At 35.6% G+C, this 12,583-nt stretch overlaps 2 protein-coding genes across 2 annotated transcripts; both read left to right on the forward strand.

Moving 5' to 3' along the window:
• The first annotated feature begins 645 nt into the window (after positions 1-645).
• Positions 646-1,263, forward strand: LOC110440436. Its single transcript, XM_021483513.1, has one exon. It carries the CDS (start codon positions 646-648, stop codon positions 1,261-1,263), a length of 618 nt encoding a protein of 205 aa, XP_021339188.1.
• Positions 1,264-3,982: 2,719 nt separating this feature from the next.
• On the forward strand, positions 3,983-11,278 carry LOC110440415 (V-type proton ATPase 21 kDa proteolipid subunit-like). Its single transcript, XM_021483479.1, has 7 exons — positions 3,983-4,136; positions 5,301-5,349; positions 5,668-5,751; positions 6,248-6,395; positions 6,857-6,911; positions 7,924-8,114; positions 8,627-11,278. Exons 1-7 carry the CDS (start codon positions 4,022-4,024, stop codon positions 8,654-8,656), a joined length of 672 nt encoding a protein of 223 aa, XP_021339154.1. The 5' UTR covers positions 3,983-4,021; the 3' UTR covers positions 8,657-11,278.
• The last annotated feature ends 1,305 nt before the right edge of the window (positions 11,279-12,583 follow it).

Below are 12,583 nucleotides of genomic sequence, written 5' to 3' on the forward strand. Positions count from 1 at the left end.
AAGATTTATTTATTAACCTTTTCACCACTGTAGACCACAGTGGACTCATCCAGATCAATGTATGGTAGAGTCTACTAAAGTTACCTAGGGGTGAAAGGGTCAAGTTACAACCAGAACAAGAAATAGGGTTTGAGCACAAAGTCCAAACGTGAGCATGAGAAAGGTTTCATGAAAACGAGCCCAGGAATCGGTGACTATGACATTATACAGGTAAATTTGTACATCAAACCAAAGATCTACATACAACCATCACGTAAAATAACACTCTAGAAACTTGCAGACTGGGAGGGACTAAAGGAACATTCGGAACATTCGTACAAACCTACATCAGAATGACACCACAACAATGTGGACAAACATTACTGAGGAACTAGAAAAAAGCCATCCACAAATGTATACCCCATAAAACTGCTAAATCTAAAAATAGAATTCCATAGGTGAAACTTCACATCAATCGGCTCATGAGGAAAAGAGACAAACTGTACATTAGATACAAGGAAAAGCCATCGGAGGAAATTGGACGGCGGCTAAAGTAGTCCAAACACGTCACACAATGATTGTGTACGGAATCGTGCTGGAGCTACGTGGAGGGCCTCGCAGTGAGAACATGGAAATCACTAAGAGATTCTGGACATCATCATGCATATGACGAAAGACACATCTAAACCCCAAACATTAAAGGACCGAGGAATAGACATCAGCGATGACCTAGGTAAGGCTAACCTCCTCAATAAACAGTTTAACTCTGTCTTCTCGGCCCAGTCACCAATGTCTTTGAAAGACATGCGTGACCAGAGGATCCTGCAAGAAAAGAAGGGTGAGGATGACATGGCAGATATTAACATTACAGTCAATGGAGTGTTTGAACTACTGAAGAGACTTAATCGTTCAAAGGCAACCGGACCAGACGATCGAGTCCTCATGGAACTTGCGTTTGAACTCGGACCTATTGTCATCACTCTCTTCAATCAGTCCTTGCAGCAGCAACACCTACCCACCATCTGGAGGAAGAAAAATGTCACTCCAATATTTAAGAAGAGGAAAAGAACAGAACCAGCTAATTATAGACCAGTGTCGCTTAGCTGCGTTCTGTGTAAACTGATGGAGCACATCATTTGTAGCCAACTAATGAAACACCTGAAAGACAAGTTTTTCACCCACTCCAGCACGGATTCAGAGAGAAGAGGAGTTGTGACTCACAACTTTTTGAGTACACATCGGAAATTGTCAACAACAGGGAAAAAGGAATTCAGACCGATGTAATTGTAATGGATTTCTCAAAGGCTTTTGACAAAGTGGCTCACACTAAACTCCTATTCAAACTGACGAAGTATGGTGTGAAGGGTTACACACTAGATACGATCTTTCCTCAGTGGCAGACAACAGAAAGTCGTCCTTAATGGAAAAGCCTCTGAAAAAAACCCAGTTCTATTCGGCGTGCCACAGGGCTCGGTCCTCGGACCTGCTTTGTTCCTAGTGTACATCAACGATCTACAAGAGTATGTAAGTAAAGCATAGTACCATCAGACTCTTTCCGGACGATACACTGATGTATCTTACCATAAAAACGAATGAACGACAGACTAGCAAACTGGGCAGATAGATGGCAAATGGAGTTTCTTCCGGAAAAATGCGAATTCATTAAGTCATGACAATCTCCAGAACAACTAACACCATCCGCCATACCTATTTCTTGTACGGTCGACAGCTAAACACAGTAAACGTCTTCAAGTATCTTGGAATTACAATCACCAAAGACTTAACATGGAGCAGTTACATCAGTTCCATAACCAGTAAGGCTAACCAGGCGCTTGGGTTCCTGAAGAGAAACCTCAAGTTCCGATCCAAGAATTTAAAGCAAAGGGACTGGTTCGACCGAAAATGGAGTACTGTGCTACCTACCGTATGGGACCCTAAAGCAGTGAGAGACTTCCATCCAGACTCCAACAAAAAACATGCCCAAGTGGATAAGATCGAAATGGTACAGCGACGTGCAGCCCGGTGGGTCCTCAACAGACATAATTACACCTCTAGTGTCACGGACATGCTATCAGATATTGGTTGGAGGACACTGGAACGCCGACGTGCTGACGTCAGACTGATAATATTTTATAAAATCCGGAATAACCTGGTCTATAGCCATCAATCCGAATGATCAGCTCATCTCATCTCGGAGCAGAGGCCGTGAACACCAGTACCGGCAGATCCAGACCACCAAAGATTATACCAGATTCTCTTTCTACCCTCGGACTGTAATCCAGTGGAACAGCTTGCCAAGAGATGTGTGCAATGCCCAATCCCTGAAGATCTTCAAGACAGAAGTCTCGAAGATCGACCACAGTCGCCTCATCTACACTTTCTCCCTTCTTACTTTCATCTTTTCTTCTCTCCTTCTTGTCTTCCTTCCCTATATATTCACACTTCTCTATGCTTTCGATTAATCTTTGCTTTATTTTTCCCTTTTGCCCACCTTGATAATATTCGAATGAAGGACTACCAGTCAACCGGTAAAAGCAAAGCAAAAGCACTATTCTCTTTCCTGTTACAAATATATAGATCATATACATAAAGGCATTCTTAAGGCCTCGTAAAATTTCTTTAATAATTAAATGTCACGTGGTAGAAAATGCATGGTGTAAGCATTTATATAGAGCTTGATTAGCTCATTAGAATCAGAACCAGGCGTCCGATTTTTTTATATTTTTTTTTTTTATATTCAAACTCTGAAACCTAGAAACTAAATCAAAATCAGTGGATTTTTTGTCATATGTTTTCATTGGTCTGTTGTCACCTTGCAAATACCAAACAGTTCAAGACCATTTATTTTAACCTGATTTGGTTGGTATTACAGGTATCGAAACGACATGTACACGATGTCTTTGACTTGAGCAAGTCTGCAATTTATGTGACAAGTAAGACAAAATTCTTTTTAATATGATGTGTTTGTTAGTTTTGCTATGCATGCTTTCTTTATGTAAAAGGAAAAACATACGCTTAATTTAAACCTTTTTTTTATCTTTTCTTTTAAATAAAACCTTTTTTTTATTCATTTTTTTTTTATATAAACTACACATTTACACACAAAGCAACAAGCATACATAACATTGAATACAATTCCCTTCACAACGGACACCTCTTTATAANGGGGTTGCAAACCATTTTTAAAAATAGTATTATGATAATTGTTCTCGTTAATTTTTAAGAGAAGACATTTTTCCACTTTATTATATTATTTTTGCAGTTTTTATGCTTATTTATCAAGATCTTATGATCTTTAAACTCGTTATATTAAGTTCCATTTCTAGACATTTCATTTTAAAAAATGTATTGTTTAATCAATAATAGGATAAGATTATCCACTATCAAATCAGCATCCTTAGAACTGAATTGTCCAAATATAAATTCCTGTTTGTCAAAATTCAAATCAATATCACTGGTTGCAAGCAATTGTTTTAGTTGTCTCAAAATTTCACATACTTTACCACAATCCAAAAATAGATGTTCAATTGTTTCTGGATTTCTTTTACAAAAAGTACAAGTTGAATTTTGTTTTATTCCCATTTTATGTAGGAGTGTGTTTGTAGTTAGATTTCTATGGTTAATTCAGTATTGAAACCATCTTAATTTAATACTATCAGTAGTTTTAAAAGGACATACATAAATCTTTTTCCATAATTTGTCCTGAATGTTAAAAACCGTAGACCATTTCCTTTGTGACGTGGGTTTTGTATCATTTTGGCATAAAACAGCATAAATATCCTGTGCCCCTTTAGTCTACCCACGGAATTAGATTCTAAGTCCGTGGTCTACCTTAATATAATATTAAGATTTAAAGGTATATTAGTTAAACAAATACTCTTTTCTAAAGCAAAGATTTCTTGTTTACTATTTATAAAACAAATAATAGACGGGTTTAAATTACCCCCTAACGTGCCCCGCTACCGTAGGTCAGAGTTGTCGTTCTTCAGTCATCACTCCACGAGATTTCAACGTGATTTCCTGGTAAATCATATGAGCAAAGATGGCAGACATAGACTATCAGCCTTCGAGGCCTTCCTCCAAGCTCTCGGGTGTTTCACTGTACCCCGTGTATGCGGTTATTTATGTTTTAGCATTTTCGGCAATCCTTGTAATAGGTGAGTTTCTTATCCATGGGAGTACATTTGCCGGAGACTGTAAATGACTGGATGACATGGCAGTGCCCTTGGGGGTCTCGAGTTGTTGACAAATCCTCGGAGCCGGGTGACGAAGGAATTCATACGATCTGACGGGAACATCACTTCTATTTATCAATCTATGTCTTTCCTCAACATTGATATTATTGAATAGCGTGTTATATTGAAAACTTATCGATAAATATTACTGTTAACTTATTCACATATGCTTGTAACTTGGCTGCGAATCTAATCGACGGATCAATCAAAATCTTGTTTTTTTTTGTTCACTTCGAATTCATGATGATGCTGTTACAGTAGCAAACCTATCATTACGTACACTATGGCTCGCCGATACCAGGTGTCGTCCTGTGTAATCAATTTGAAGTGAAGGGCCTGACAGTTTAAAATGTTCTAACCATGAAAAATGTATTATTGAATTTACTAGTCCTTATTGTATGTATAGTAAGCTGAGTAGGCTATTATGAAAACCTCTTTTGAGATGTCCACGTAGCGGTATCATGTTTTTTTTGATTTGGCAGGCCAATGGATCACTTTATGATTACAGGAATATAACCTTTGTGTTAAGGAGAAAATAGAGTTTCATAAGACAGAATTCGTAGGACTTTTCGTGATGGGTCTAAACTTTGGCTCACAGGCCTAGGTACAAGCCTCGTCTGTCAATACACCTACAATATATTATAGTTGTATTGACAGAAGAGGCTAGTACCTGTGCTTTGGATCTATAGCTCGGCTTACAGGGCCTATATTAAAAGAGAAAAATATACCATTGAGCAAGGGACCTGATTAGGGACGGCCGACAGTGTTTCCAAGGAAGCAAAGTCATTCATATTACATAAATGTGCAAAGCATATATAATTTCAGTTTTTGAGGGGGCATTAATTTTTGTTGATGATCACATTGATGCATAATAATCCGAGTTTGCACAAAATAATGAATAGAGGATGATAAATAAAGTCAACTTGAAAGTTTTACCATGATAATTCATTATATTTATTCAAGATACTATAATGATTATATACAATTTTCGTAGATTTTCTTGTACATTCATAGGATATTGGATGTCAGTACTGAAATAGGCTGCACTGTAGCTTTAGTTCATGTTAACTTTGTTTACTTTTTCAGCTTTCTATTATATACTGACAGGGAAGGGCTCAAGATTTGATTTTGGATGGTAAGACTGCAAGCCATGCATATAGGCATATAAATACCATTAACAGAAATAAAATGTTTCTGATTTAACTAGTAATTTATTTATTATTTTGCAGTCTGACATGACATTTTCATTGCAAATAACAGTTTGCTTGGTGAAATTCTTAATGACATTGACTCAGTTACATCACAGAATTAGATTTGTAAGTCCGTGGTTACATGTTGGTTTCTTGCATAAAAACTGTCACTAGTGTAAAACAAATTATAATACTGATTTGCAATATATATGTACCATTTCTTGATCATGCTAAATTGCTTATGTCATAATTGGTTCCTCTAGGTTCCTGGAAAGCACCTCTCCATTTATGTGGGCAAGTATAGGAGTTGGCCTGTCTATCTCCTTGTCGGTGGTCGGAGCTGCCTGGTAAGTGATTAACAAAACCATCTGCCACACCTCATGATAAACAATTAATGGGTATATATAATTAATGGTCAGCTAGGCACCAGTGTTATATGTTAAGACTTCCCACAGATATTTGTTTTGTCACTTAAACATTTATCCTAACCTTACCTTCTATCTGTTATCAATGGTTCATTTAAGAGGACAGTTGTCAAGAATTGCTGAATTGATTTTGACAAAATTTGGTGAAGAGCATTCAGATAAATATCTAAGACTACTCATTTAGAGCACGATCTATAAGGGTTTTTAACCAAATTTTGTATTATAATTCCTAAGCCAAGAAAATGGATTAAATACTGTCTATTGTGTGTTTGTAAGCCTTAAATTTGATTTACATTATATTAACTGCTTCACAATTAGGGGGAAAATAAAATGAGAATACTGAGCTAAATATGTACATAGTGCTTTTATGATTTATGTAAAATGCAAAATGAAAAGTTGAGTATTCAACATTTTACAGGGGAATTTTCACCACTGGAGTCAGCATTCTTGGAGGTGGAGTGAAGGCCCCTCGTATCAAAACAAAGAACCTGATCAGTATCATCTTCTGTGAGGCTGTAGCCATCTATGGTATCATCATGGCCATTGTTATCGGGGGCCAACTCGGTGTAAGTATACACTTACAAGTCTGTTTGTCTTTCCTCTAGGTATTTTATAGCTTTTTAGCCAAATGGTTCTCTCACTGGAGTCTACATGTAGCAGCTCTTTAGCATGAAAAACAACAAGTGACAATAGTATCGTATGTATATTATTTATTTATTTATTTCATTATCCATCGGACTTCAGGATCCCGGAGCTACGCTGGTGAAAGCTCACCGATACCTGACTTTATAATAATGAATGAAACATATCTTTGTCTACAACTCTTACCAGCTTACACACTGTCTAAACTGACCAAATGATTTATAATGATGTCAGTATAGACAGGAATCACTGTAAAAAACATAGTTAAAGTTAGATCAGTGTCAATTGATGAAACCATTTCAGTTTTTTAGACAGCATTGTCTTACTGATGTGCTTAACTCTTTAAGGTTAAATGTTTCTAACTTCTGTTTTTTTTACATTTCAGTCCTATGACCCTCTCACTGCATCTGAAACTGTAATCAGGGATTCCCATTATGCAGGTAATAGGATGGAGTATCTACACGTTAAACCCTACAATCTGTTACATAATTAATCACTACTTATTACAATTTTAAAAATGAAAAAACAACATAATTTCTTGTTTGAAGCTGATAGCGACCATTTTTAGCTTTGGTATGGTCAATAACAAATTCAACGTTTTAAACAAGAACCCTTTGTCTGCAATTATGTAGTCTCAGGGTACTGAGTTTAGCTGGACAAACCGTTCTGTTGTTGTTAACAGTTGTTGATAGTCCATGTGTAAATTCGACTCATTTAGTCATTTCAGTGGAACCCCTATCTCTTCTGTAACCCTGAACACCATATTGGATGCTTTAATATTAAAAAAAAAATACCATCATGTATTATATGATGTTGAAATTGCTGCTATTTTTGACACGAAACATTTAAGCCATTTCCTGTAGATTTATTCTTCATATATACAATACATATATGATGCATCTTACATACTTACATATGACAATTTGAAATTTGAGTTTTTGGAAACAAAATATAAACACAAAAGACTGAAACCATGCCAAGGGAAGTAACTCAAAGCCAGGAAAAGACTTTACTATGGTAGATTGCTTTGTCTTCGATAGGGAAAATGATCCTAACTGCAAATAGGCTCCGAGGTAGAACTCTTCTTTGCAAATATAAATTGTGCAGTGGTACCAATTTACCTAATACATTTAAAGTTCCGTGTTATAGCACCTGAGCAGTGCTAGACAATAAGGGTAACCATCTAGTCTCACTCAGACTAGTGAAATATCCTGCTGGACTAGTGTTTCTAAAAACGGTTAGCCTGATTGACTAGTCAAAATTTGATATTGCTTATCTTGTTGAATAATGTTGGGTTAGTGAAATTTGCACATGGACTATTAAAAGTTGGAAACTACTTCTACTCCATCCAATTGACTGGTGATATTGAAAATTAATTACTAGCCCTGCCAGAGTCTGTCCTTCCCTTTACATATGTATTGTGTATAACTACCTCCTTATATGTTGATGTAGGCTTCCAGATGTTTGCTGCTGGCCTCACCGTCGGGTTATCTAACATTGCCTGTGGAATCAGTGTTGGAATTGTTGGATCTGGTGCTGCTTTAGCCGACGCCCAAAATGCCTCTCTTTTTGTAAAACTCCTCATCATAGAAATCTTCGCCACAGCTATTGGTCTCTTTGGAATCATTGTTGCTATCCTGCAGGTAAATAAACAATGTGATTTGTCTGTTTCCTTACCAATGTCATCTTCATTGTATTCATTTGAAAAGAAAATGTTTACTTTTAATTAAATTTGTAACTATGCAAATATCTGCATCTTAATTAAGTAATATATTACTCATTAGTTTTGAATTCAGAGAAAAAACTTTGGTCAAACCTGGTCAAAGGAATCATTTGTAATAAAAAAATAAAAAAATAAAAATGCCCGATTCATTTTATTTTTTTATCCATTACAAACTTCCAAATTGACTAATCATTTTAAAATTGTTTGAACCTATGCATATTCTGGTGTGTGCATTTATATTTCATTTCAGAATGTATTGAATTATGCAATGGTTTTTGAATTTAAAAAATACATTGTTTTGAGTCATTGTAGATATTTTTATTTCTGAAATATATAAAAGTATCAATCATATGCTTGTCACCACAAGCAATATATTGAATTAATAAATGTTTTCAAGCCAAATAATATGCATTCTTCTAACCCCCACCACAGATCACTGGAGTGAAGATGGGATCAGATTAGCTGCTGTCTCCGACCATTGTTACTGTTGTGAATGTGAATAGCTGAGAACACTGTCACCTCTAGGGCTAACAGAGAACCATTTATTGCTGCTTGGCTCAATCTGAAGTTTTGTCTAGAGATGAAAGAGTGATATGTTTTTTCCATTTACTGTATAAATGACACTACCAGTACTCCCTGTACAAGAAGAGTTGCTATTCAGTCTATATCAGAAATCAGTAGAATCTAAAGACAAAGACCAGTAGGGACCAAATTGTTCAGATTTTCAGCCATTTTTCTTCTTTTGTTTCTCCCAAAAAAAAATCGTCAAAAGATTAGTTTGAAATTCTGTATCCAACACTAGCTTCCTTTATTACAAGACACGTAAGTTTCTGCAATAAAAATAAATCAATCATTAACAAAGATCAATTTGTTTTTATAAAGTGAAAATGTAAAATTTGACCTATCAACATTTATTTGGCATAACATGAAATAAACATATTGTTTTGTTTGGCCTAAATATTGTACTTGTAAGCTGAACAGGCTACAATTGTGAAGTCTCGTTGACTGAATATAATGTCTTGTAAGGGCAGTATTAACAGGGGATGAAGGCACCAACATTTCAAATGAGGGTCTCTGAAAAGTAGCTTTCCTATGGGTTATTTAGGACTCATCTTAAAAGAAGCATAGTTGATGTTTGTTATGGTAAATATCAACACTAACTGTATTTTGATCCATGTCAAAACTAAGAAATCCTGGAGGACATTTTTGTTTTTGTTGTAGATTCGTATTCAGAATAATATTTATACATATAATACTATTAATATATTGTATATATTTGACATATGTTATGCTTCAATTCGGATGTCTCTAAATGAAAAAAATATTTATCAATATTACAGGCAGACCAGTTCATGCTTTTTGTTCTTTTGTTAATGTGGTATTTGTTTAAGGGTGAAAGAATTCTTGTTCATACAAAGCTTTTCTTTCATAGTCACTTAAACAGTAACTGAATAGATTTACACCCTAGTCAAGACAAAAATGTATTTACTTTAGCTGTTAATAGAGAAAAGACAATGTTACATTGTGTCAAGTGTTTCAGGTAACACTAGATACACTTACCATTGACTTCTGGCTGAGAAAGCTGTTGTTATATGAACTAGAATTTTGTTCATGTTTTAAAATGGTCATAGCTTCATCAGTAACCAAGAGCTGTAAATGTTGAGCACTGTACTAATTTTGTTGTTTACATATTAGTGATTAATGTGGTGTCAAATATATTGTTAATTACATTGGAAGTATGGATTTGGAACATTCATAGGTTGTTTTTCTGACATTCCATTAGAGCTCCACATTTCTTCCAGCCTTTAAAAAAAAATTAAAAAAAATGGGATCAATTTGAATGTTAAGTGGTATTTTTGTTCGATAAAATATCATGCATGTAAATCTAGGATATTAAAAATAGAAAAATTGGATAGTTCTGTGTTTACCACCGAATAGTGCAGTAAATTCAAACATCAATTATTTTCCTTTCCAAAGTTGGTTGAAATATTTTATCTGATATTGTATTCATTGTGTTCCATTCCAACTGTATTAGTTAACAAGTATGTTAGTTGAGTTGGGTTGTGTGAAAGAGGAGTAATGTAAATATGAAAGAAGAATAAAAGAAAATTGTGAAGTGTTTATTATATAAAATGTGATTATATTTGTTTTATATTATGATTATGGTGCATGGTAAGAAAACAAGCCTCTTGTCCATATCATTGGGAGACAGTTTTTGGCACAATTAAAAGCAAACCAATATTCTCAACATTGTCTTTATTGTGTTCAGGTTTTCTAATCTGTTGTCAACCATACGTCTTTAGAGTTACTTCCCTTCTTATCTTCAGAAGTGGACATACTTTTAAAATATCAACAAAAAGTACCTACATTTTGTTGTTACTACAATATCGTATTGTATGACGGGGAAAGGAGAACAATCAACAAACCAGCAGGTTGTAAAAGACATTATATTTCATTGTCAAAATACTGATTTGCCAAATGTAATGGACATGAGCTGATATTAAAAAGTGGCTAAAGGTGGGTTTAATTCATGATTATGTTTTATGAAATGTGATATTGAGTTTCATCTGACACAAGATGGCGGTTTTATAAATGTAACCAAGAACAAAGTGATATTCATCTGATATATATAACAATAAAGAAAAGTTAACTGAATATTCGTTGAGATTGAGAAATTGTTTTGTGGATTCTAAATGAACAAGGTTTAACTGCTAATATTATTGCTTATTACAGTTTCAAAATGATTTTCTGTTTGAACATATTCAATTGCAAAGAACAAATTTGTTATGTAGAATTGATGTTGCTAATTTTGGTTCTTGAATTCATTTTAATAAAGATATGATTGCATAAGGTATAGATATGTGTGACATGAAACAAATGTTGATTTCAAATTTTCTAGTCAAATCAGTAGTTATTAAATATGGATCGTGATAAAATTAGAGGATGTAACGTTTTGTCTTATTACCTATCTACTATGGCCACAATGACTGAATGAAAAGTGGGAAGAGAAATGTAATTGTAGATATGTAGTTGTTAGTATTTAGTGCATATGATCAGTGTCGATCAATAAACATGGTATGAATATAAGGTTTTTGTTTTATTTTGTTTCCCAATATTTGTATAAGCCTGTCGAAGACGGGTTGTATTATGTTATTATGGGAGCAGGCGGGCGTGTGCGCACAATGTCCACTCTATATCAAAGAAATTTCAACAGATTAGCTTCAAACTTCATAGGAAGATTAACTTCCATGAGAGCTAAGACAAGTTCGATAACCTCCATTGTCCAACTGTAATTGAATGAATTATGTCCCTTTAATCAATTGCTTCATCAAGTAATTTCCAATGGCTGAACACCAAGCTTCATTGGAAGGTTAATTACCATGAAAGGTTGGATGAGTTTGATGACCACCAGGGTCTGACCGTAATTTACGGAGTTACGCCCCTTTATTCAGTTGATGAATGGGTGCCTCGGTAGCCGTGATCGCTGACGCGCGCAGTCATTGTACTACTGTGTACAATCAAGCGTGAGCTTCAGACCACTCGCTCTCCAAGAATTTCGGTTCGATCCCCAGCGGTGGTGGAAAAAATGAGAGTGATGTCTGATAGGGTTAGTTGTTATCCCTCCGATGGCACGGTGGGTTTTCCTCCACCACGAAAACACAATTTGTTCCCTTAGCAGCGTCGTAATAAAAGCTCAAAGGAAGAGTAATGGAACGGATGTTTTTGATAACTACCATTATCTAACTAATTTTTTGCTAACCAGGTCCTAAAAACCAAGGTGAGCTTATGCCAAACTTTGAAATTGGAATTGAACTAAATTTGCCTGGGAGCTTCCCTAGGAGGTGGGGATTCAAAATTGTACAAATGGTGGGGGCTGACCCCCGCTCCCCGAGGGTGCTGAGCGGAGGGGCCAAACGTGGACAATTTGGCTATATTGCTATAAACGACTTCTATTCTAGACCTAAGCACTGATTATCAATCATATTTGGTTAGAAGAATTCATGGGAGGTGGGGATTCAAACTAAGTGATGAATATCAACTATATGTTGTTAGAAGCATCACCCCCTGGGCTAAAGGGTGGGGCCAAAACTAGTTTATAACTATAAAATGGTTGGGATATCCACCCTATATCTATATATAAAATGGCAGAGTATAAAGAGATGAATGAAAATATGCTTCCATGATGGCCTCGGGGTCTGCCCCACCCTTGGATACTTAGTCCCTTGGTCATAACTTTGAAACGGTTGAGATCCCCACCCCAAAACTAAACATACAATTGGTGGGCAAAAAGCGATGAATGCAGTCATGCTATTAGAATTGACCCCGGGTCTGCCCCATCCTTGGAGACTTAACCCTTGTGTCATAACTGAAACGGTTGAGATCCCCACC

The sequence above is a fragment of the Mizuhopecten yessoensis genome, unplaced genomic scaffold, assembly GCF_002113885.1.
Source record: "Mizuhopecten yessoensis strain PY_sf001 unplaced genomic scaffold, ASM211388v2 scaffold11181, whole genome shotgun sequence".
Taxonomy (NCBI): domain Eukaryota; kingdom Metazoa; phylum Mollusca; class Bivalvia; order Pectinida; family Pectinidae; genus Mizuhopecten; species Mizuhopecten yessoensis.